Genomic DNA, 27,380 nt, shown 5'->3' with positions numbered 1-27,380 from the left:
TCAGGCAGCAGAAAGGCTAGTGTGTGGGCCCCAATACATACTAATGTATTGTCATGCAAACCCATCAAAAATGGCAGGTTAGGCTGACAGTCTAATGTGTGTGCAGAGCTCCCAACTCTCCCCTGACAGCTGATGTCCATGTATGTGTATGGGGGAGTCGGGAGATTGTCCTCATCCTCCTAATCTAAGAACTCTGGGGGATTAATCCTTTCAGATTTGTTAGTGGTCACTTTGGCATAACATCCAGTTCACACGATCCAATATAACAATCCTAACAGTTATCTAATTAATATGTATCATAGTCGGAGAAGACGACTTAGTCGCTGGAGTGTGCAGAGGTCACAGACAGGGTCCGGATACGCTGTGGCTGGGAGAGGTTTATTAATGGGATTTGCAGAAAATAAAACCGACTGATTAGTGATTGCACGAGATCAGTGAATCTGTGGCTAAGAATAGACTATGTGACGCACGACCAGTTACAGGGCGGTTAAATAGTGATAAATGGTTAAGGGGCCAGTTACGGTTTTGACCAGATCATTGATGGGATATAAATGATTGACTCAGTGGAGATACTTCTGTGAATGGGGTTATTTTTAACATGTCCTGAATGAACATCAACACCATCAGTGATGAGTGGGGTCATGGAGTGCGGTGAGATGTGAGGACAATGGTGAGGGAAAGGGGGCACGGGATGGGATACACAGAAGGGAGTGGCAGATGCCTAACATCTTACTCAGGTACAACATGGTGTAATCAACCCCCTCACCTTTCCCTAAACCATCCTGCTTTCTTATTACGACCTCTACAATCCTATAATGTTACAGTGACTCAGAGCTTGGGGGAGATCCAAGCCGCAGCGTTCAGTCATCCAGCACATCTGTAGCAACCTACAACTATATACTGTGGAGCCAGTGTATCTAAGCCTATCGTTAATGAGACTATCTGCTAAAACGGTCTATCTAAGCCTATCATGTGTAACTCTGTCTGCTAAACTGGTGTATCTAAGTCTAACATGTGTGATACTGTCTGCTGAACTGCTGTATGTAATCATGTCATGTGTGATACTGTCCGCTAAAGCGGTGTATCTAAGCCTATTGTGTATTAGACTGTCTGCTAAACTGGTGTATCTAAGCCTATCGTGTGTGAGACTGTCTGCTAAATCGATGTATCTATGCATATAATGTGAATTCTGTCTGCTAAACCGCTTTATCTAAGCCGATCATGTGTAACTCTGTCTGCCAAATCGGTGTATCTAAGCCTAAAATGTGTGCTGAACTGCTGTATCTAATCATACCATGTGTGATACTGTCTGCTGACCTACTGTATCTAATCATGTCATGTGTGATACTGTATGCTGCGCTATGTATCTGAGCTTATCATATATGAGACTGTCTGCTGAGCTGCAGTATCTAAGTCTGTCATGTGTGATACTGTCTGCTGAGCTGTGTATCTAAGCTTATCGTGTTCGATACTGTCTGCTGAGCAGCAGTATCTAAGCCTTTTATGTGTGATACTGTCTGTTGAGCCTATGTGTCTAGGCCGATCATGTGTGATACTGTCTGCTGAGCCAGTGTATCTACACTATCTATCTATCCATCTGTCTCATATCTATCTGTCTCATATCTGTCTATCTGTCCTCACCCATTTCTACTTTGATTCTTCCCATTCCCTCCCCTTCTTAGGCCCCTCCTCCTCTTTTTCCCACCCATGAGGAGCTTCATATCTCTATAGCTTGTAAATGGTGTTAGTTTTTTGTGTTTATCTTCATAGTTCTGCTATGTGCTATTTTTCTGTATTATACAGTAGAAAGTCTCTTCCTCAGGACACGTCTGAAGGAGGCTAGTGTAATCTGGTGTAAGAGTGTGAACTTTAAATTAGATTATCCTCCAGACTTTGTTGATCTCCTCTTCCTTCCGACCATATGCAAGCAGCTTCTAAAAAAATTGTTCAAGACACGATGGAGTAATGGACTGGGTATATCTGTGTCACTACAAGTCCCAGCATGCTGTGTTACTACTGAGCTGTGTATCTTGGGTCATGCAAACTTTAACTTTGTTTTTCCCTTTTGAGCTGTAATTGAATGTGGACCTGTGCATTGGTAAACAGTATTTTCGCTTTGGTCAGCTGAAAATTCCCTGGCATTCTCTCACCAACCAAAAATTTCACAAACCACAGACATGTAACATTCAAGTCTGATCTACTGAGGGCTTATGAAGGGGCAAAGCTGTACTCAGTGCTGTCACCTAGTGTATACAGCTGGTATAAAAGGATCAATAGTTCTGCAAAACCATGCTGGTATGACCTAGGCATCTTCTGGTATATTATTTTATATGTTTATCTCCTGTATATAGTTATATATGTACACCTAGTATAAGTTATACATATTCTTGTGTATAGTGATATGGACCATGCTGGTATAACCCGGGCATCTCCTGTATATAATTATATATGTACAGCTGGCATAGGTTATACATTTTCTTGTATATAGTAATATTGACCATGCTGGTATAACCTGGGTATCTTCTGTATATAATTATATATGTACAGCTGGTATACGTTATACATCATCTTGTATATAGTGATATGGACCATGCTGGTATAACCTGGGTATCTTCTGTATATAATTATATATGTACAGCTGGTATACGTTATACATCTTCTTGTATATGGTGATATGGACCATGCTGGTATAACCTGGGTATCTTCTGTATATAATTATATATGTACAGCTGGTATACGTTATACATCTTCTTGTATATGGTGATATGGACCATGCTGGTATAACCTGGGCATGGTCTGTATATAATTTTATATGTACAGCTGATATAAGTTATTCATCTTCTACGGTAAGAGCAGTGAGACTATGGAACTCTCTGCCTGAGGTGATGGTGAGTTCACTAAAAGAGTCCAAGAGGGGCCTGGATGTATTTCTGGAGTGTAATAATATTACAGGCTATAGCTACTAGAGAGGGGTCGTTGATCCAGGGAATTATTCTGATTGCCTGATTGGGGTCGGGAAGAAATTTTTTCCCCTAAAGTGAGGAAAATTGGCTTCTACCTCTCAGTTTTTTTTTTTGCCTTCCTCTGGATCAACTTGCAGGATGACAGGCTGAACTGGATGGACAGGTGTCTTTTTCAACCTTATAAACTATGTTACTATGTATAGTGATATGGACCATGATGGTATAATCTGGCCATCTTCTGGTATATGAAAATATTTGTGCAGCTGGTTATCCATCTTGTATATGCGGATGTAGAGTTGCTGTGGTATAACGTGAGCGTTTTCTGCTGTATAACACTGTAATGTTTGTATCCTGCGTTGTATTTTGTTCCATACTGTGTGTCTGCTACTACATGACAGTCACAGCCTTATCTTGCACCATCATCTTATCTTTGCACCTGAAACTCCAGGAGTCATTTCATGTTTTATTCAGTGGAAAAAATATATAAATTGCTGAGCGCACAGAGTTTTATGTTTTTGTGTCCTTGGCCTATGAATTTCACCAATAAGGTCATGGGTGAGAGATAAGTTATAAACACAAGATCCACTCATGCTGTTTTTACAGGATTGACCAGGGCATTCAGTCCATAGCACAATGCCCAATGGCCTAGAAGCATTGTGGAAACTTGGAGAACCCACTCCTGAGGGTTTAAAGAGGACCCTTCACCACTTATATCTTATTAAATCAATACCTTAGACTGTAGCTTACGATTAGGAGAGGTCATCTTGGTATTTTATTTGATGATCCGCTCCTCCGTTGAGGAGCTGTGCCCCTCACTCAGTTTTGGCGTCTTGTATACTAATCAATAGCATCGGTTCAGGGAGAAGGAGACTGCAGCTTTTCTCAGGGGGCGTCCAATTGCAGCGGACCACGTCACAGCCAGGGAGAAGACAAGCTATTTTTTCTCCCTGGCTGTGACACTAACGAGCATTCATAGGATCTTTAGTGATTATCTGGTGGTGTAAAGGTGCTGCCGATTACCCGATGAACAAGCAAAACACTCGTTCATCGGGTAACTGGATTGTTTGTGTAGGCACCTAAATCATCGTTTGCCAGCAGAAGCTCTTACCGTCTAAACACGCTCTGCTGCCGGCAAACAACAAGTCTGTATATGGACGATAAATGGCAATAGCAATCTCTCCTCCTCATACCATGGAGGAGAGTGCTGCATTTAAATGCACAAGTCTCCTTCGCTGACGAGTATGCGATTGTTGGGAAGGAACGCTTCCTTCCCGACAATCGCCTGTAAAATTAGCCGGTGTAAAAGACATTTAGTAACAGGCAGATCTTTCAGTTTTGATACCTTTTATTGAAAAATAAAAACAGAAACATAAAATAAAAAGATACAGCCCATAATCTAACTAGAGATTATAATAACAATTGTACAAGAACATCAACATATCCCCAAAATTATATTACATGTTATGATATCAGTCAGAACTCAAAAAAGTTCTAAAAGGTGTGTGGGGTTGGCACAGGAGTGTGTGCGGGTTATGAGGATCAATTTTTGGGAAGATTTTAGAAACTTTAAAGTCAAAGGGAGGTGGCAATTTTTGGCAATTCAAAGGATATAGATACAGTACAGACTCATCACTTTTAGTTAGGAGATACTTTGTGCCTCCCTCATGAGTAATGAATTTAGAGAGGGTCTGCATCACCTACAGATAGCCAGATTGGCCAACCTGCACCCAGAAGCTAATGCCACCTGTTCATTAGTGTACACATTCTCTCTCAGCATCTCCGGTCATAGGTACTGATCACAATAGATACTACACTTGATCTTAGCCGAAAGGCAGACTCTCTGAATCAAAGCTATAAGATCTAGGGGGGGGGGTGTGTCTGGCTATTAGTTTCCTCACCCACTGCAACCCTTTTGGATCCCCCTTTGAGTGGAGTCAAGACCTAGACTTTGGCTCCTGATAGACACTGGTGTAGATGCCCAAGTCGAAGCCAGGAGCAAGAGAGGTCCTCTCTAGACTTCAACAAAGGGAGACTATCCATCTCCGACCCTTGCAGTGCCTTTTCGCTTTGAGGGTTGGGGAAGGTTTATGGGGGCACTTCTGACTTTGGAAAGGGCTGGCTATAGACACTTTGTGGTGTGGCACTTTGCACTTTTTGGTAGCAAAAAGTCATGTTCTCAAGCTGGTCCCTACCTTATTGATAGGTGAAATATGGGCGTTGCACAGACTTTATGGGGGTCATTTGCGGCCGAATCTGCAACTTTTTTCGTCTCATGCCAGGTCTAAAGAAAGGAGGCAGGGTCTTAATAAATAACCCCATATGTGCCTATTTAATATGACCTTTACTAAAGCTGCTATTGGGATGATACCCAGCTTTCCAGGACTCCTGAAAGGCAAACTATATACTGTGCTATATATACAACATGACGAACTACAACATAACGGTGGGACCTTAAATGAAGGTCCTAATGTTTGTTACCTAGATTTTTCAGGACCAAAAATTTTCCTTTAGACAGAAAAATGAAACGTTCTACTCCTCATCCAGCAACTCGTAGTGCAATTGTCTGCCACGCCGATCCTCTGAATTGTGCTGCTATGTGCAGATTTTGAGTCTTGCTGCCTTTTTATCAAGGATGAAACCTTGACCTACTTATAGCACAATATGAGATATGGATGTAAACGCTCTGTAAATACACCGTGCGCCGTCCCCGGGTCTACATTCTGCCGGTTGTGACCCTGACCTTTGCAGATTTCATAGATTTGACTGCACGGTTGAGCGTAAATAACTGCATCTCATCTTATCTGAGCGGTTCAAGGATTGTGGACTGTGCCGTCATTAAATACTGGTGCCAGAGGGTGTAGCAGCAGGAACCAGTATTGATCAGTTTGTTCATCTTTGTGCATCATTCACAGCTGGGAAGACAGACACCTGCCAATGAGAGATGATAGGGATGTAGTCAGTAAGTGTACAGGACGATGAAGGTTGTTGTTGGCTCATTTTTGTTACATTTTTATCCTTGTTACATTTTTGGTTAATTTGGAAGGGGAGCTCTATGACATCTAGAGAGTTTCAACATTTGATGACCTCTGTATGGAAGCGTCCAGCTCTCAATTCTAATGAAGGTTTGATGGTTTCCAGCATGAGTTAGTAAGTTTCAAGTGGGGTTGTTACCCAACTTTCCAGAGAATCTGAATGGAATATTTATCTGCATATATTCCATATGGGTCTTAGGAAAGCTGGGTGACAACTCTGCCAATCAGGCTACCTTCAGCATGTATAATATGGGAATTAAAGGGGTTGTCCAAGTTACATAAAAACTCCTGCAAACAGCCTAAAATAACAAATGAATGGATACTCATCTGTTTTCTCTGCCATTTCTTTGAGTGCTGTGCCCCAGTCCTCCTACTGCTGTTGTCATCGTGCACAAATCACTGTGGCAGCCAATCGCTGGCAATAGCCATGCACAGGACGTTTCTGCTGAGGCCAGTGATTGGCTGCAGTGGTGACATGTGTGCAGAGAACATCGCCTATGCAGCCAGAAAAGAAAGAGGAACAGGAGGACCGGAGAGCAGCGCAGGAAGAAGCAAAGGACAAAACAGGTGAGCATGCATTCATTTGTTATTTTAGGCAATCTATGGGGGTTACCCAAGTATTTATATAACTCGGACAACCCCTTTAAAGCTATTACTACCGATGGACAGGTAGCATTCAACTACAAGGGTACATTGGCTTTAAAGGGGTTGTCTGTTTTTTTTATATTGATGACCTATCCTAAAAAAAGGTTAGTAAAGCTATACAAGAGTTGTCACCCAGCTTTTCAGAGATCCTGAATGGCACATATCTTAATTGCAATATTACATAATGAGACTGCATAGCAATATATATGCCATTCAGGGCCAAAGGAGTGCTGGGTGATAACCCTTTACCTTTAGGGCTCATGCACATGAACGTATTTTTTGTCTGTGTACGTTCTTTTTTTTTTTTTTTTAGGCCCATATGCGGAACCATTCATTTCAAGGAGGCTGCCTAAAAAACAAAAATTAGTACATTCCGTATCCTTATGTCCGCAAGACTGTTCCGCAAAAAAATAGAAAGTGTCCTTTTCTTGTCCATTTTGCTACAATAGATCCACAAAAAATACAGATGTAACGGGGAAGTCGCACGAATGTCATCCTTTTTTTTTTGCGGACTGCAAAGTACATACGGTCGTGTGCATGAGCCCTTATGCATAGGACAGGCTTCACTCAGCTACTCGGGGCAGGGCATAATATGTCACCTATATTAAATAGTTATGAAGTTCAATCACCTGGGAAATGAGTTTCATATATTCCGTTATGCTGCCCATAGACTTCTATTATGACGGATTAACGCGGAATGCCTCTTAAAGGCTTCCGTTTAACGAATTCCGTTATAAACGGAACCTATAATGGTACACCCTAACGCAAACGTGAACCTGCCCTAACCTGAGTATTTACTAGCCTAATGCCACAGATTTTCTTTATCAGAAATTTTCCATTATTCCAAGTCCTTGATAAGATTTACGTATTCGATCACTGAGAGCACTGTCCCATCCTTTGCCAGTTCAGGGCTTCCAGGAAGTGGATAAACTCTTCTAATCTGAGGGTTTATAACTCTGAGGATGAGTCAGAGATGTTACTTCACCTTACATAAAATCGGGATCACAAAGTTTCTTGCACTATATCGTATTAATTGCCTGAGCAGGTGATCTCATAGCTGTCTCTCTCTATAAAGGATGGGGGGTTTCAAAACACAGCATTATTATTTTTTTGGGTGGGGGGGCCCGGGGGTAGGAACGCTGCTGCAGTTTTTATGCAGGTTTTTTGAGCCAGATGTAAGTGGATAAAAAGGAGTCGAGATATATTACCTTTATACTTTTCCATATTTTTGGATCCACTCCTTTTTTTTCCCCACAAAAGTACTGTGTAAAACCACCCGAATACTCAGTGCAGACTCACCTCTTTCTATCTCTGGAGAAACGCCACGGGGAGATCTCTGCTGGGCTTCAGTGTCCCCGAGTGAAATGTCTCCACGGGTTTATCATCAGTGGCTACAATATTGTACCTCCTAACAAGCTGCAACACAGATATCAGACGTTCAATTAAAGGGCCGGTACAGTCTTATGTCACTGAAGCTGAATCTTTGTATCATAAAAACTGCTTGTCATCTGCTTACAGCGCCACGCCATTTTTTAGGTGTCCAAAAAGGCACAAGACCCCTGTGAGACAATATTTTGTTGCATAGGCGTTTTTGCACTGTGCTTGCCACTTGGGAGCAGTGATGGCCAGTTCGCAGTGTTCGCCCGCGAACACATGCGGGCTGCCATCTTAACTCACAAGTCCGGCGAGGCACAGGTAAGTCTTTACCTGTGCTTGTGCGCGAGCCGGTCTGAAACAAATGCGATCACCGGGAGCAGGCAGTTCCGAGAACAGCCGCCGGGGGCCTTCATCGGGCTGTTCTCAGAACTGCCTGCTCCCGGTGATCGCATTTGTTTCAGACCGGCTCGCGGCACAGGCACAAGTAAAGGCTTACCTGTGCCTCGCCGGACTTGTGAGTTAAGGCTACTTTCACACTAGCGTTGTTTTAATCCGGCGTTCAATTCCGACACCGGAACTGCCCGCCGGATCCGGAAAAACGTGTGAAAACGGATTACATTTGAATCCTGATCAGGATTTTGATCACAATGAAAAAATGCATTGGAAAAAACGGATCCGCCATTTATGGACTTTAACTTTTTTTTCACATTTTTCGGGCTTAACATGCAAAAGCCGGATCCGTTTTGACTGAACACACAGTGCCAGATCCGGCGTTAATGCAAGTCAATGGGAAAAAGGCCTGATCAGGCGTTCAGTCAAAGTGTTCAGGCTTTTTGGCCGGAGGTAAAAATACTGCATGCTACGTTTTTCTGAAAAGCCTGATCAGTCAAAAAGACTGAACTGAAGACATCCTGATGCATCCTGAAGGACTGACTCTCCATTCAGAATGCATGGGGATAAAACTGATCAGTTCTTTTCTGGATTTGAGCCCCTAGGACGGAACTCAGCGCCGGAAAAGAAAAACGCTAGTGTGAAAGTAGCCTAAGATGGCAGCTCGCATGTGTTCGAACACTGCGAACTGGCCATCACTGCTTGGGAGTAGCAAGGGAGTAACGGAGGCTGGAAAATCAGGCCTGACATACTTACTGTCTTTTATACCTGGAAACAGGAGTAAAAGCAGAGTCAGGGGCTGAAGTAGTCTTTCCTCCAGGCGTATGGTCTAAGCCTTGTCATAAATTAGGAGCTTTCTCCTCCAGCGCAGGGGGGAAACAAAGACCAGCTGAAAACCCCTGTCTTTGTAAATAGCCCCCGTTGTTTTTCAAAGTCTCCCCATTTCAAGGATCTTTGATTGCTGTCAGTGAAACAAATGTTTAATTTGCATTAAGAGGTTGAAAACCTGACCATGAGTGTTAGGCCTCATGCACACGACCGTTTTTCGGGTCGGGTGCGGACCCATTCACTTCAATGGGGCCGCAAAAGATGCGGAACAGCACTCCGTTTGCTGTCCGCATACGTTGCTCCGTTCCGAGGCTCCGCAAAAGAAATGTAGCATGTCCTATTCTTGTCCGTTTTGCGGACAAAAATAGGCATGTCTACAATGGGCAGCCCGTTCCGCAAATTACACGGGCACACGGGCGGCTTCCTTTTTTTGCGGATCCGCGGTTTGCGGACCGCAAAAAACGGCACGGTCATGTGCATGAGGCCTTACAATGTATCAGCATAGGGGCTCATGCACACCACCGTATGCTTGGTCCCGATTTATTTCAATGGGAACACAAAAGATGCGGACAATACACTGTGTGCTGTCCGCATCTGCACGTCCATTCTGCGGCCCCACAAAAAAGATACAACATCTCCTATGCACACGGCCGGGATCCATGTTTTGCGATTTGTGCACCACAAAACAGATACGGTTGAATTCATGGGGCCTGGGTAAGAGCTATTAGCCTGGTTTTAGTACTGCTTTTCTGTGCACCTCACAGAGGATTATTGTTACGAACAATCACTATATGTCACTGCAAATGCACAATGACAATGACATATTGATACTGGAAAACAAGACAATGTCACACTGACACTTGGGGTACAGGACAATGACACACTGACACTTGGGGTACAGGACGATGACACACTGACACTTGGGGTACAGGACAATGACACACTGACACTTGGGGTACAGGACAATGACACACTGACACTTGGGGTACAGGACAATGACACACTGACACTTGGGGTACAGGACGATGACACACTGACACTTGGGGTACAGGACAATGACACACTGACACTTGGGGTACAGGACAATGACACACTGACACTTGGGGTACAGGACAATGACACACTGACACTTGGGGCACAGGACGATGACACACTGACACTTGGGGTACAGGACAATGACACACTGACACTTGGGGTACAGGACAATGACACACTGACACTTGGAGTACAGGACAATGACACATATTTGGGGTACAGGACAATGACACACTGACACTTGGGGTACATGACAATGACACACTGACACTTGGAGTACAGGACAATGACACATATTTGGGGTACAGGACAATGACACACTGACACTTGGGGTACATGACAATGACACACTGACACTTGGAGTACAGGACAATGACACACTGACACTTGGAGTACAGGACAATGACACACTGACACTTGGGGTACAGGACAATGACACACTGACACTTGGGGTACAGGACAATGACACACTGACACTTGGAGTACAGGACAATGACACATATTTGGGGTACAGGACAATGACACACTGACACTTGGGGTACATGACAATGACACACTGACACTTGGAGTACAGGACAATGACACATATTTGGGGTACAGGACAATGACACACTGACACTTGGGGTACATGACAATGACACACTGACACTTGGAGTACAGGACAATGACACACTGACACTTGGAGTACAGGACAATGACACACTGACACTTGGAGTACAGGACAATGACACACTGACACTTAGGGTACAGGACAATGACACACTGACACTTGGGGTACAGGACAATGACACACTGACACTTGGGGTACAGGACAATGACACACTGACACTTGGGGTACAGGACAACGACACACTGACACTTGGGGTACAGGACGATGACACACTGACACTTGGGGTACAGGACGATGACACACTGACACTTGGGGTACAGGACAATGACACACTGACACTTGGGGTGCCGGACAATGACACACTGACACTTGGGGTACAGGACAATGACACACTGACACTTGGGGTACAGGACAATGACACACTGACACTTGGGGTACAGGACAATGACACACTGACACTTGGGGTACAGGACAACGACACACTGACACTTGGGGTACAGGACGATGACACACTGACACTTGGGGTACAGGACGATGACACACATATTTGGGGTACAGGACAATGACACTTGGAATCTGGGATAATAAAACTTTGAGGGACACTGGCACTTTGTATTGTGGAGCACAGGGGACACTCACCCAGCAAAGACTAAGCTGCAGCTGCAGTTCTGCCAGGCGTCGGCCGATGCACATCCTCTTCCCGATACCAAACGGGACATAGGCAAAAGGGTTGATTGTGTTCTTGTCCTGTAGCCACCTCTCCGGGCGAAACTCACTCCAGTCATCAAAATATTCTTCACTGGATCCTAGCACGTGGTTGTTGATGGTCAGGACGGTCTGTGTGAGGGGACAACAACAGTTTCTCTGTCAGTACATTATGCTTGTGAACCAGGGAGATCAGGATGAGCATGAAGAAAAATCTAGGTGATAGAATGTTTACAATGTTGTATGCAGTGACAGGATGGGTGCAGTCAGTATAATGAAGTGGGTGATAGTATAGTGCACTGTAGTATTCAGGTTCATAGGAGGGTGCAGTATGTGGGGTGCAGGGGCGTAGCTAAAGCCTCATGGGCCCTGGTTCAGTCTCCCAGGGCCCCCCCTTCCCCCAGTGCTTTGTGGCCAGGGGGCAGGGAAGCACATCGCCTTCATGCTGCCTGAGGCAAACATTAAAATGGCAAACCCAAAATGCCAAATTCCTGACCTAACCCCTTCTCTCCAGCCAGAGGTGTAACTTGACCAGTATGCACTTTCTGTCATACCAGTGTCTTCTCATGCACCACAAGGGTCTTTTGGCCCCCTCAGGCTCCTGGGCCCGGTGGCGACTGCTACCTCTGCACCCCCTATAGCTACGCCCCTAGTGGGGTGATAGGCAGGGGCGCGGTTGGGTGATATCAGCTAGATGCAGCAAAAACATATCTCCCTTTATCTAAACAACTGATTGTTACATAACATTTCCCTCCTCTGATGATCATTTACCCAAGGTCTTTGCCAACCTGATCTGCCAAGTGGTGTTTTCATGTGCCAATGGATCCTGGCTATAGAAGCTCTGCATCGTGAGAGGTCAGAGACTCGTTCTGGAGCTGCTATAGGGACTATTCCAAACAACAGAGCGGTCAGGCGCATGGTCAGAACTGGGAATGGGTCAAAGTAAAACCCAAGGACCCAGGGGTCCCTTCCCTATCTAGGGCCCCAGGACAATATAGTTAGGTTAATCCTGTACGTGGTTGAAAATGCTCGTCAACTTTCTGCAAACAAGATATCCAGTCTTCTAGTGTACTTTCTGTATCAATTCTTTGTGGTTCTCAAGATCTCTGCTTGTTGTCAGTGAAATGAAACCTCATCAGGACATGCAACTTCATCATGGACGTGGTAAATGAATAGGAAAACTCACTCCTTTGGGTAAAACATATTCTCCCAGGACAGTCTCTTTATCCAGAGTGCGGGTTGTGAATGGAACAGAAGGGCTTATCCTTAAAGAAACATAAAATTTACATTGTCATTGCATTGGATCAGTGTACGAATAGAGGTTGTTACAACGTATCAGCGTAAAATAGGCATTTATAACAAGGAGCACATTGCTGATGGGTTTCCAGTAGCAGCCACTAGAGTTATGAATGCAGCTTTGGATGTGACTGAAGTGTAAGAACTACTGTAATCAGAAAGGTAAAGTGAGTTGGTTGTCGTCGTACCTCATGGATTCCTTTAAGCACGCCTTCAGATATGGCATATTCCTGATGTCTTCCGCTGCTGGCACTTGGTCTGGGGATAAGATGCTCTGAATCTCGTCATAAAGTTTCCTTTGAATAGTCTGATGACGGGAAATATTAAATATGGCCCAGAGTAAACTGTTAGCGGTCTGCAAGAAAAACAAGAATAATGCCATTTAATTCATGTTCTTTTGTGTAGATTAATTAAGCAAACTATGCAATGAGGGAAAATGATCCTATCATGTGGTGACATCACAAGAAGGGGGCAGAAACACTGCAGGGAGCCCTTGAGCAGCTGGTGCAGAGGATGGGAGTGGTAGTGGTCCTGGTGATAATGTTGTGTCACGATGTACTTCTTCAGCCCATTGCTCCCTGGGTATCGGTGCAGTGAAAAGACTGTTCAAAGAATCAGGCTAGAAGTAAATGTATAAAAGTCTCTCTTTACTTAGTGCGAAATATAACTTGAGGCACATCCGGCAGTAGTAAGTACAAAGTGCAGTTTCTCTAGCACTAGGTAAAGAGGTATGGTGGTTGGATGGATGGCAATAGGTGGGCACTATGTACTTGTGCATTTAGGTATCCACTGTAGTACAGGCTTAATAGTAGTCTGGCCTAGCAATGGTTTAGGTAGGTGGTGGTGTCAGAGCTGTAGTCCCTCACCTTGCAGCAGTGTCTTTAAAGCTGAATTTTGCTTATCAGTCAACTGTCTTGTCTCTCAAGTGTTGTCTTAAGGCAGGATTAATAGGAAAAAAATAACTGGTTCCTGAGTCTCCCTCACAGCGGAATAAGATATGGTTCCTGGGAGTGGGAGCTCTGACATATGCTTCCTCACTCCCCCACTATCTGAGCAGGAACTTTCCATCTCCTCTCTCTAGACTGGAACTCCCCCTCCTGGCAGGACCAGCCCACTCTTACCAAAGGAGGAGGAACAGGGTGGTTAGGCCTGTTTCTGTCAACCATTGCCAACCAATACCTCACCCGCTGGAATAAATAGTATAACCATGTTCTCCCCGTGCTTGCATGGGTTTCCTCCCACACTCTAAAGACATACCGATAGGGAACTTAGATTGTGAGCCCCATTGGGAACAGCGTGATACAAATATCTGTAAGGCACTGCTGAATATGTCAGCGCTGTATAAGTGCATAAAATAAATAAACAAACCATGAACATACAATACATTACATATAAAACACAGCAATTGCAGATCCCCCCAGGTCTGGGATACTGCAACTCTCCTTCACCTAAAGCTCCCCATAGGCCAATAGTGTCAGGTGCGGTGCAGGTTGTCATTATCACTGGACAGGGGCTGCTCTGCTATCTGTGAGTAAATAGCGTGTCATGTGATGCGTGTGAGTCATGTGACTTTTTAACTCTTGGGTCTCACTTTAATAGAGACTGTCCATCCTAATTTATATAAAGTGCATCTGTTCCAAAACACTGGGTGTTGTATCATTGCTATAATGGAAGTGAGTAAATCCTTCATACTGTCTCCACAGCTCCTATCAACATCTCAGTGATGGTGGCGTACATCTCCTTCTTGGTGAGTTTGCTGTCCTTGTAGATGGTGCAGAGGAAATCTTCATTGTCCTTAGAGGACAGCTTCGTCAGTCTCCTGTCTATGTGACACTTGGCTGCAAGAAGAATAGTGAGACCTGCGGTAAAGATCATGGTGGAATCCACAACTTAGCGACAAACTTTAAACAACTTATTATGTGCCTGGCATTTGTGATACTGTCTGCTGAGGCTGTATCTAAGCCTATCATGTGTGATACTGTCTGCTGAGCCACTGTATTCAAGCCTATTCTGGGTGATCCTGTCTGCTCAGATAGAGTATCTAAACCTCTTATGTGTGATACTTTCTAATGAGCTGCAGTTTCAAATTCTATCATGTGTAATACTGACTGCTGAACCACTGTATCTAATCCTCTCATGTGTGATACAGGGTCAAAGCACCACAGAGCACTTCAACTTCCAAATCTAATGTTTGATGAAATATGTTAGACTGATCTATAAACGAAGGCACGCCGAAACGCGCATTGGGGTAGCGCCATCCTGGTTGGTCCACTCTTGGTGAGTCACATCTGCCCCTTTACCTCCCGGTTTCCTTCCATTTGGATGTTTATTCATTGTCAGGATCTTCCTGTTGGCCGGGTGTGTATATGTCCATGTTAGCGTGGGCCTTGCAGTTACTTATGACTCGCCTTTTTCATTCTCACTCACTGTTTATCTGCGGGTAATTTATTTTCTTTTTATACATCTATCCCGCCGATTCTATACATTTACAACTTATGACCAGAGTGCCCCTCCCAGGGTGGCGCCGTTCTTCCCTCCCCCTGCTCCTTTTTTGTTCCCTGCCTTACTGCATCTTTTGTATTTAACTTTGATGTTTTGTTATGTCACAATAAAATATTTATTATATTGATCATTTGGCATTTTGAGCTCCATTTTCTTTGTTGTTCTGATCTATAAACGCACCTGTTTTGAAGATACTGTCCCAGGCCTCGGTGTGATCTTTCCAAATCTTTGTGTTTAAGCTTCTATGAAATTCCACCGGCGTCACCATCATCAACCCAAATGTGCTCATCATCTGCCATAGATAACAACAGGTTTACAGCTGGGGCAATTGTGAGTGAATAGAAACATTATAATTAGGGATGAGCGAATCAACTTCGGATGAAACATCCAAAGTCGATTAGCATAAAACTTTGTTTCAAAGAATGTATTGGCTCCGATGAGCCGAAGTTATTGCTTAGCGAAGTCTCGCGAGACTTCACATAATAACTTCATAAATTAATTTGTACTGTAAAAAAACATTTCCCGAACTCGGGTTCGGTTACAAGTGGTACCTCTTCCCTTGGAAAATTGTTGCTTCTCCTTCTCCCACTACAGCCTGTCAGTAGGTTCCCCTCATCCCTTTCTTCACATTGGCTGAGATTATAGCCAGCTGAAGAGTAGTTGCTTTCACCTGCTTTATCCCAGACTGTATAGCCACCAGGTCTTGTTTTAAAGCTGAGAATGTAAGCTTTAAAACAGTACCTGCAGATGTCATCCCTGACTTGATTTATAAAAGTTCTGTCTCTGTCTGTATAGTGGCTAGCACCACAATTCTGGTCTATGCTAGCAGGCTTCCCTTAGTTTTTCTTACTTTTTATCTTTTTTATATTTTCCTTGTTACTGCCTTTTTTGTTTGTCTTTGCCTGATGTCTCTGGTGCCTCATTATTTAGCATTAAATAAGTGTCCCATCACTTTCTGGTCGCCACCAGTCCTAGTCCTAGACCAGGGATCAGCAACCTTCGGCACTCCAGCTGCTGTGAAACTACAACTCCCAGCATGCAAACATGCTTGGCTGTTCTTGTAATTCCCACAAAAGTGAATGAAGCATTCTGGGAGTTGTAGTTTCTGAACAGCTAAAGTGCTGGAGTTTGCTGATCCCTGTCCTAGACCATGGCAGTACTCCTCAGAGCGATCCAAGTTTTGTCCCCATATCTCCTTCCTTTCTCTCCTTTTGTTTGGTGTTGCCTAGGTGTGTTCTACATTACGATTCATAACATTGGTCGGGCACCTGCATTTGTAGGATGTCTTGACTATAACTAGGTTGCTCACCATATATATATTATTCTTTTATTTTATCCATGCAACTGTTTTTCGGCCATTGTTTTGAGCTGTTTGCACTTGCATATGACGCACTTACATTGTAATGTACTGTAACTTATTGCAATAAAAGTAGTTTAAACCAAAAATAACATACAGGCAAGCGTGAAACTTCTATGTGGACTGCTATATATAATAGCTGCATAGAGGTTGTGCTGTGATGTCCTCACAAATAACAGGTAGGTTCTGATGTCATTTAGGAGATCTGTAAACATGTATAGAGAACCACTGTCCCATAATATATACAGTATTTCAGAGTTTGGAGCCCCCTACCTAGGGTAATTGCCCCCTGGCCCTTACTTTATCCTGTCTGGTTAAGTTCTCATATTATTCTCCCTGGAGGCTAGTATAACTGGGGGATACACAACTTACGGTTGTTATGGCTGTGATGAAGTCCAGAGCCTCCTCTCCGAGATTGGGCTGTAAAAATCCAAATCTCTTTTCATAGAGGACAAGGCAGATACCTGAAAGAGCAGCAAGGGTTAATCAGGAATCAATGAGCAACAGGGGAATAAATGTGATATATATAAAATTTTGTATAGATATATAATAGACATGTGACATAAATGAACAATATGATGTATAGCTATATAATATACATATGATATGTAGGGATATAATATACTGCATAGATGTATAATATTCTGTATAGATATATAATATAGATGTGACATAGATGTACAATATGATGTATAGATATATAATAATGATGTAATATATAATATACTGTATAGATATATAATAGACATGTAACATAAATGTACAATATAATGTATAGCTATATAATATACATATGGTATGTAGGGATATAATATGCTGCATAGATGTATAATATTCTGTATAGATATATAATATAGATGCACAATATAATGTATAGATATATAACAATCATGTGATATATAGACATTATATAATGTACAGATATATAATATAGATGTGACAGATGTACAATATAATGTATAGATATATAATAATCATGTGATATATAATATACTGTATTGATATATAATAGACATGTGACATAGATGCACAATATAAATGTGTAGATATATTATACATGTGACATAGATGTATAATCTAATGTATAGATATATAATAATCATGTGATATATAGACATGTTATATAATGTATAGATATATAATATAGATGTGACACAGATGTACAATATGTATAGATATATAATAATGTGATATATAATATACTGTATAGATATATAATATACATGTGACATAGATGCACAATATAATGGGTAGATATATAATAATCATGTGATATATATAGATATTTAATAATAATATTCTGTATAGATATATAATATACATGTGACATAGATGCACAATATAATGGGTAGATATATATCATGTGATATCTATATATATAATATAATATTCTGTATAGATATATATTATACATGTGACATAGATGTACAATATAATGTATAGATATATAATATACATGTGATATGTAGAGATATACCATATAGATGTATAATAATTGTGTCACTCAGAGCAGGGGAATGCATGCACTATCGATGTGTACATACATGTATACATGTAACATATGTGACTCACTCTCAAGCGACCACTTGTTCAGCTCACAATACAAATCAGCGATCCTTCCTTCCTCTGTACAGACGCTGTCAAGTCTCTGGATAAAATCCTCCATGACCTAGAGAGAACGGAGGGAGATTTCAGCTCAGTACATGATGCCTTATTGTATGACCAGCATGTTATCAGTGTTCGTAAGGCTTCTTTAGCTGTATCTGACTCTGGGGAAGCTGAGTGACCAGCAATGCGGCCACTACCACAGCTTCCCAATCAGCCTGGGTATCCAGTGATAAACCTTAATTTACCAAATTGCTGCAAAAATATACATAGATGTTGTGCAGGAAAGCTGGATGACAACCACTGTGACTGCATTACAGTTCTCCAAGTGGTTGTCAGCTTCCCAGAGTCCTGAACGGAAAATCTGCTCAGCTATACAGTCATGCAGTGGGGGAAAGGGTCCCACTTTGTCTTGTTGGGGTCACGTTGCGTCTGCTTCTCAGAATTTTTACCTCGTTGAGTTTCATGTCTAATTTCCCAACTTCTGACGGCTTCATCAGTTTTTGCTGGAAGGCGCTGCGGACCCTCTGCCAGTCTTTACCTTCTCTAGATGGAGAGGAAATGGAGATTTACACTGGACCTCAGACAACACAATGACATCCCCTAAACCTAGTCAATATGGGCACTTTACAGATTTTTTTAAAAAAAATTTTAAAGCCCAAAGTCGTGCTCTCACCTCGTGCCAAAATCGTGCAGCGTGCCACACAAAAATCGTGCACTAGGTCGCGGTCTATCGCAGGCCCTCTCCGAATAGAAGAGCCCCCCACAAACCATTCCCAATCCCTCCGGGGCCGTTAAGCTCCTGCAAGGGACTGAGACCAGTGGCAACCCTCAGCCGAAGCCAAGGGTACGCCCATCTATGCTCCCGGCTTTCGCCTAGGCTGCCACCCAAGGCGTCAGCCAGGAGCTTCAACAAGGTCTGGACTCTCCCCGGAGGGAGAGCCCAAGGGGTTTGGCAGGGGGGTGAGGAACCAAGATGGCCACACACACCCCCCCTAGACCTCAAGGAGGGGGTACCCGTTAGGGCGCCGCAACCCTTGAAAATCCTAGTGGACACACAACGTGTAAAAGTGCACACGGTGACATAAAAAATAAATAAGTGAAATGTTTTGCCCTTAAGGCCCAGACATTCGGCCGGAATTATAAAAATTCCTCGTATCTTCAAGGCCGAAGACGAGCAAATAGAGGTGTGTGCTAAAATTGTGAGAAAGAAAGTGCTGTGCTAATGTGCCATCTCTCAGTGGGATTCCACCCCCAGTGAGTTCCGGCACCCCAGGGCACCACCCCCGGGGCACTTGCACTTTGGGCTTTCAACACAACTCGACCTAGTGGCGTCGATCCAGCAGAGCTCAGAGGTAGCTTCACATGAGAGTCCAATACTCCCCCCATGTTCCGCTACCCAGGGTTGCTGTGTGGTTCTCCGTTCCGCTCAACGACCATGGCAAGCCATGGAAGGAGTACAGCCTGGAGCGTAGCTCTACAGGACTGAAGAACAGATACTACACTTGATCTTAGCCAAAAGGCCGAGAAGCGATGGGCACTTTACAGATAACCTACCCTATAGGGATCATTCACACGACCGTATTTTCTTCAGTCTGCTATCCTTTTTTTCACAGATAGTACACTGAACCATCCCTAGTACACCAACCATGGAGACATGAGCACAACCATTTTTTATGCAGATCCATGTGCCCAATCCGCAAATTTCAGTTGCGGTCCCATTCCTGTCCGTATTTTGTGGATGAGAAATTTCCTTTCTAACCGGTTTTGTGCAGACCAAGATATGGACGCGGCCATGTGCATGAGGACTGAAGGGGTTCCCTGTTTTTTTTATGTAGATGAGGAATCATAGTTTTATGGTGAAGTTCTGCAACTTTTTAATATACTTTGTTTCAAATCCTCCTCATTTTCAAGATCTCTGCTTGTTGTCAGTAAATGGGAACATTCTCATTTTCAGCTGGAGGATGAAAACCAGTCCTGATCCAATGCTTCTCACAGCTGAGGATTTGTAACAGTTGTACCCAGCCCAGGCCCGGCGCTATAATAAGGCCTAGTTCACACGATCGTTTTTTTTTTGCGAGTGTACGGGCTGTTTTTTTGTGTTCCGTATACGGTCCGTATACGGAACCATTTATTTCAATGGTTCCGCATTAAAAACGGAATGTGTTGCGTAAGCATTCCGTTTCCGTATTTCCGTTCCGTTGAAAGATAGAACATGTCCTATTATTGTCCGCAAATCACGTTCCGTGGCTCCATTCAAGTCAATGGGTCTGCAAAAAAAACTGAACACATACAGAAATGCATCCGTATGCCTTCCGTATCCGTTCCGTTTTTGCGGAACCATCTATTGAAAATGTTATGCCCAGACCAATTTTTTCTATGTAATTACTGTATACTGTATATGACATACAGAAAAACGGAACGGAAAAACGGAACGGAAACTGAAAAAACAACGGAACTCAAAAACGGAACAACTGATCCGTGAAAAATGGACCGCAAAAAACTATAAAAGCCATACGTTCGTGTGAACTAGGCCTAAGGCAGACCAAGAGGCTGCCTTTGGGCGCAGAGACGCCGAGCCAAAGGAGGGGGGGGGGGGCAGAAAAATGAAACTTTTTTTTGTATATATATATCTGTATATGTAGCGCGGCACCCAGGGATCTCACTGCACTTACTACTATCCCTGGGCGCCGCTCCGTTGACCCGCTGTGGCCCCCGTTACTGTCTCCCGCGCCGTATGCTAATTACTACTAACTTCACAACAGGGAGGAGACATCAGCTTCTCTCCCTGGGCGTTCCTTCTCCCTGGCTGTAGCGCTGTCCAATCGCAGCGCAGAGCGTCACAGCCAGGGAGAAAAACTAACCTTCACAGCCAGAGAGAAGGAACGCCCAGGAGAGAAGCTGATGTCTCCTACCCATTGCTCCGATAGTAGTAATTAGCATACTGAGCGGGAGACAGTAACGGGGGCCACAGCAGGCGAACGGAGCGGCGCCCAGGATTAATAGTAAGTGCAGGGAGATCCCTGGGCGGCACACTACATATACAGATAGTTATCTTACAATGTTTGGACCCATGAAAGGTCCTCTTTAAATAAATCAAAATGGAGGGGGAGAAATGTGCCATGGGGGGGGGGGAAAGAAATGTGACACGAAGGGGGTTATGTAAAAAGGAGAGGGTGATGTGACATTGAGGGGGAGAAATGTGACATTGAGTGGAGGGGGAGAAATGTGACATTCAGGGGGTGAACTCTGACATGGGGAGAGAAATGTGACATGGGGGGAGGGCGCCAAAATGTAGCTTCGCTTGTGTTGGCAAAATTCCTTGCAGCGGCCCTGACCCAGCCTATAGAATCCGCTGTGAGGTAAGCAGCCTGGACTTCAGACTGATACCTGAACTGACACATTGTAACAAACTATCAGGACTGAAGGGAGAATTGTGCTGTTGACGTGTTTAGCTTCCAAAATAATCCTCTAATGAGTCTTCTGCAAATAAAAGACGTAATCTGAGGGATTCATGAGACTGTTATAGTAATATTATGTCTGTGCCATTCATCCCGTCTGTATTCCGATAGATTTAGTTTTCCTGTACCCACGGAGGCTATAATTCATTTTATTCATGTATTTCATGACTAACTGGGAAAATATGAGGCATCGTCTGCACACAGTTTATCCAGACTCAAAGATCTCTACGATGTGGAACTGAGGAGCACAGAGGACCAACCACCTCCATACTAGCCACATGCCACAGACCTAGGTCAGGGTCCAGTAGACTGCGAGACCCCTGGATGACATGTTTGTGACACAGACATGCCACAGACCTAGAACAACATACAAATGCGTTACGCCTAATGCTACCATTCAAAGGCGTATTCCGATTATGCAAAGTTATTCCCTATGCACAGGTAATGGATAACTGCTGTTAGATTGGTGGGGGGTTCTACCGCAGGAACCCCCAGCAATCACAAGAACGGAAACCCCGTACCCCTTGAAGTGAACGACTTGGCCGGTTGGGCATGCTTGCAGCAGCTCCATTCATTTCTATGGGAGTTCCAGAGATAGCCAAGTGCACAGGAAGGCGATAACTTCACCTAACTGGAATACGCCTTTAAGGCAGGGATCAGCAACCTCTAGCTTTTTTGAAACTACAGCTCCCAGTATGTCCCATTCACTTCCATGTTAGTTGTGAGACAGCCTAACAGGTTTACATGCTGGGAGTTGTAGTTTCACCACCGCTGGAGTCCCAGAGGTTGCTGATCCCTAATTTAAACGGAATCTGTGACCCTGATTTTGGACCATGATCTACAGTAATACATTCGTAGCCCTGCAGATAAGGAGCCCAGATCACTATTTTTTATATTCCTATGCCCCCGGTTCCCCTGCTGTCAGGACTGTACAGCAGTGTAGACTGTATTTCAGTGCAGCTTTGAGTACTGACAATGGAGGAACGGGGGGCAGTAGGAAAATACTTAATAGTGATATAGACTCCATATCTGCAGGGCTACTCACGTATTACTGTAGATAATGGTCCAAAATCGGGGTGACAGACTCCCTTTAAGGCATCAAAATGGGCATGCTCTATTCAGTCCCACTGATCCCACAGGGCACAACCTCATCACAGCTGAAATCTGGTCCTGACCTTCTCATGCTCACACAGCTGAATGCTTGCCACAATGTGGCTAGTCTGATCACGTGCAGGTAATAGACACAGGATCAGGATGATGAGGGTGGTGATCCATTCAGCCCAATCATATTTCCCCCTAAAGCCAAACAATCCTCTGCTTTTAGCAACTCAGCTGCTAAACTCCGGGAAAGCTGGGTGATAAGGAATTATGCTTCTATTACAGCTCTGACAGGAATGGTCACCCAGCTTTCCTGGTCTCCTGAATAGCAGTTGGACCCATTATAAGGCTAGGTCTACACGGCGACATTTGTCGTGCAACATTTTGTTGCCACAATGTCGCGCGACAATTCTTATAATGACATTCGAGATGGATTTTTCTGCGACTGTCGCAGTGCGACACTATAGACTGCCATTATAAAAATTGTCTCGCGACATTGGTGCAACAAAATGTTGCGCGACAAATGTCTTATCTGTCGCGCGACAAATGTCGTCGTGTAGACCTAGCCTTAAGCAACATAGGGAGGAATACTTACATCTTGGCCAACTTCCTGGACCTCTATGACTGTGATTTGGAATACCTGCATTTATACCTGAATTTCCCAGTCTAAGTTCACAATATTTTAATATTCTTTTATCATCCTAGTGCTCTATAGTGTCTGGTGTAACATAACCTCTTAAAGGGACTCTCTGTTATTGCAAAGACTTACAGGATCAGGAGTCCATAGGCTTCGTCCCGGTAGTCTCTGTAAGCCTTCCATGGCTTGATCTCCAGCCTCTTGGGATAATTACTTTCTTCTCTGAACAGAGCTTCCAGCAGGCAGGGGGCCCCGATGTGGACCGAGTCAAAGGAACCGAGCTTCATGCGGAATATCTTCCCAAACTGCTTGTGGTACCCAGCCTGGAGGGACAGGAGCCTCATTGTTAGGTGATGCAGATGAATGTTAGGGCTCGTGCCTGTGCTGTGGACCACAAATAGCGTTCTGCAAAGCACGGGCACTGCCACTGTACTCCATACTGCAAACCCATTGCCTTGAACGGGTCCGTGATCCGCAACATATGGCCAAAATAGGACATGTCTTATGTTTTGCAGTGCAGAGGCACGAACCCGAAAGCCCACAGAAGCGATTCTGATCCGTGCCTCCTTTCCGCAATACAGGCACAGAGCCCTTACATTTGCCTGAATGAGCCCTTGGACGCAGCAGTGACACAGTGTACAGGGGGCAAAGACCCCACCAGAGGAATCTAGAAGAAAGAGGGATTAGTAAAGAGCTGTCATACACAAGCTATGTCTTCCTTACTTTCTTCTTCATTTTTACGTTTGACTTTTTCTCTCCTTTTCTTCCCTTTCATCATTTTTCTTCTTCTTTTCCACTTTTTTTGGTTTCCTTTCATCTCCATCATCTTAATATTTTTTTTGCTCTTATCTTCTTATCTTCCTTCATCGTCTTCTGCATTTTTTCTTCTTTTTTCTTGTTTCTTTTCATCACCTTCATTCCTTCATCTTCATTCCTTTTCTCACTCTCCTTGTTTCCTTTCTTCTTCATTTCCACTACTTCATTGTTTCCTTCCTCTTTTACCTTCATCTCTTCCTCTTCTTTCTTGATTCCTTCCTACTTCTTGTTCTCCAGCATCGTCTCCCTTTTCTTCTTCTATTACGTTTTCTTTTCTTCATTGTTTCCTTCTTCTTTTACCTTCATCTCTTCCTCTTCTTTCTTGATTCCTTCCTACTTCTTGTTCTCCAGCATCGTCTCCCTTTTCTTCTTCTATTACGTTTTCTTTTCTTCATTGTTTCCTTCTTCTTTTGCCTTTGCATTAGCTCTACGCTATGTTTCTTCGATTTTTCACCCTTTCACTGCCACTAGGATCAGCAACTAACATCCTCTCCCCGTAGAGCAGAAACTTTTATAGATATAACAAAATCAGGAAATTGTAACAATGTAATGTAATAATATTTAACAATATAATAGAAAGTAGTACAACAATGCAATAATGTAATACTGCAATGAAAGAAAATGTAGTATAAAAAAATACAATAATGTAATGTGAGAGAATATAATCTAACACTATGATGTAATGTTGTATAAGAGAATGTAGCAATATGATGTAATGAAGCATAAGAGAATGTAATACAATATAACGTAACAATATAATGTAATGTAATATAATGTCATATAATATTGCAATATAATGTACTGTAATATTAGAGATTACATTACAGCACATCATATCATCTGAATATGCATCATATCATTAATTTTATGACATTGTAAAATAATGTATTACTATAAAGTATTATCTTCATCACATCATATTAGATTGCATTACATTATGTGTATCATCCTGCACAGATTCTATATCGTTATGACATATTACGTTACATTGACTGTGATGCATAGCTATATCCATCAGGTTATTTTACACTTTATTATATGATATTATATTCTCTGTAGTATTTACCAGTGCTTGGTGTTGCCTCTTCAGTCCTCCTTTCCTCAGGATGTCCACCAGGCTTCCTAGGATGGGCCAGTTGGTGGGGCCAGGCAGTGCAGACAGGGAGTGTGGGCAGGAGGCTGGGGGTGTTGGGTGGACAGGGAACCCCTGGGTTTTCAGGTTACAGGTCACAGTGGGGTTAGGGATGCTGTGATGGACACTGATTCCCCTAGCCTTCATCATCATCCACATTTTGACTCTTGCAGCCATTGTGCAGGGGATTGCTGGTTGGGCTGATAGATCTTGGTGGAGTAGATGTGAGGCTGCATTTTGCTATGGAACATATATATATAGCTGTAGTGTCAGGAGTAGCTGCCTGTATACAACCCCCTGCCAATGGGAGAGGCCAGGCAGCGTCACAAGGTGCTCCAGTACTTTGAGTTCATTAAAGGGCTGTTTTCCTGGCAGGAGTAATCTCTTCTGTAGCCAAGTCCCAGGATCAGGGCGTTCTCTGGCAGCCGTCTCCTGACTGGTCAGCGCTCACAGCTCTCACAGCCTTGAAAAAGTTCACTTCTTTTTTCCTTTGTTATTGTGACAGTAATGAGAATCTGACGTGTGTCATGAGTGTACAATGGCTGCACCTAGTCACCTGCCTCCCACCTCACCTGGGGAGATTAACCCATAGAGCACAGACCAACATACACCAGTGGGTGCAAGGGTTTGTGCATCTATAGGTGTGTATATATACAGATGTAGCAGAGCTCAACCTGTCACTTTTGCAGATTGACTGTTTGTGCATCATCAAAGTAATACAGTAGGTGCTTTCTGCAGTCCTATGTAACACCACCTAGAATAGTGATAATATTCTGATTACAGAAAAGTGAGTGGGGGTTTTGTAAAACAACAGATAAGTACAGATAATGTAGAAGGTGCTTTCTGCAGTCCCATGTAACACCACAGATAACACAGTGATAACTCACTGAGTACATGTAATGTAGTAAAGTGTTACCTGCAGTCCTGTGTAGATAACATACAGTGATAACTCTCTGAGTACACATAATGTAGTAGGTGTTATTTAAAATCCTATCTAACACCCCAGATAACACAGTGATAACAGTAAATACAGAGAGAAGATGTTACCTGCAGTCCTATGTAACACCACAGATAACACACAGTGGTAACTCTTTGAGTACAGATAATGTAGCAGATGTTACCTGCAGTCCTGTGTAACACCACAGCAAAGACAGTGATAACTCTCTGATTAATGCAGCAAACGTCACCTGCAGTCATATGTAACATCACAGATAACTTACATTGATAATACTCTGAGTACAGATAATATAGAAGGGGATACCTGCAGTCCTATGTAACACCACAAATAATATAATGATAACTCTCTGGATACAGATAATATACAAGGTGTTAACTGCAGCCATATGTAAACTCACAGATAACAGAGTGATAACCCTTTGAGTATGGGTCATGCAATAAATAATACCTGCAGTCCTATGTAACCCTACAGAAAACACAGTGCTAACTCTCTGAGTACAGATAATGTAGTAGATGTTACCTGTAGTCCTATGTAACACCACAGATAGCACAGTGATAACTTTCTGAGTACAGATCATGTAAATGTTACCTACAGTCCTATGTAACACCACAGCAAACAGTGATAACTCTCAAAGTTTAGGTAATGTAATAGATGTTAAGTGCAGTCCTATGTAACATTACAGAAAACCCTATGAGTATGGGTAATGCTTTAGCAGTTAATTGCAGTCCTGTGTAACATTACAGACAGGGGCAGACTGGGAACTTACACTGCGTGCAGAATTATTAGGCAAATGAGTATTTTGACCACATCATCCTCTTTATTCATGTTGTCTTACTCCAAGCTGTATAGGCTCGAAAGCCTACTACCAATTAAACATATTAGGTGATGTGAATCTCTGTAATGAGAAGGGGTGTGGTCAAATGACATCAACAC

General features: G+C 43.3%; 1 protein-coding gene and 1 pseudogene across 1 annotated transcript; both read right to left on the bottom strand.

The window, feature by feature from the left end:
* Window positions 1–4,498: 4,498 nt before the first annotated feature.
* LOC121006005 (1,25-dihydroxyvitamin D(3) 24-hydroxylase, mitochondrial) lies at window positions 4,499–25,666 on the bottom strand. Its single transcript, XM_040438882.1, has 12 exons — window positions 25,424–25,666; window positions 23,674–23,864; window positions 18,798–18,891; window positions 18,313–18,409; window positions 17,113–17,204; window positions 15,564–15,675; window positions 14,574–14,719; window positions 13,070–13,236; window positions 12,772–12,850; window positions 11,520–11,717; window positions 7,940–8,056; window positions 4,499–5,891 (listed from the first exon to the last, which is right to left on the bottom strand). The coding sequence occupies exons 1-11, from the start codon at window positions 25,664–25,666 to the stop codon at window positions 7,946–7,948; spliced, it is 1,530 nt and encodes a 509-aa protein (XP_040294816.1). The 3' UTR covers window positions 4,499–5,891; window positions 7,940–7,945.
* On the bottom strand, window positions 19,798–19,880 carry LOC121006542 (annotated as a pseudogene).
* Window positions 25,667–27,380: the final 1,714 nt, after the last annotated feature.

This window comes from Bufo bufo, chromosome 6, assembly GCF_905171765.1.
Source record: "Bufo bufo chromosome 6, aBufBuf1.1, whole genome shotgun sequence".
Taxonomy (NCBI): Eukaryota; Metazoa; Chordata; class Amphibia; order Anura; family Bufonidae; genus Bufo; species Bufo bufo.
Note: the sequence above shows the minus strand (reverse complement) of the source record. Positions and strands in the feature narration are given on the sequence as shown.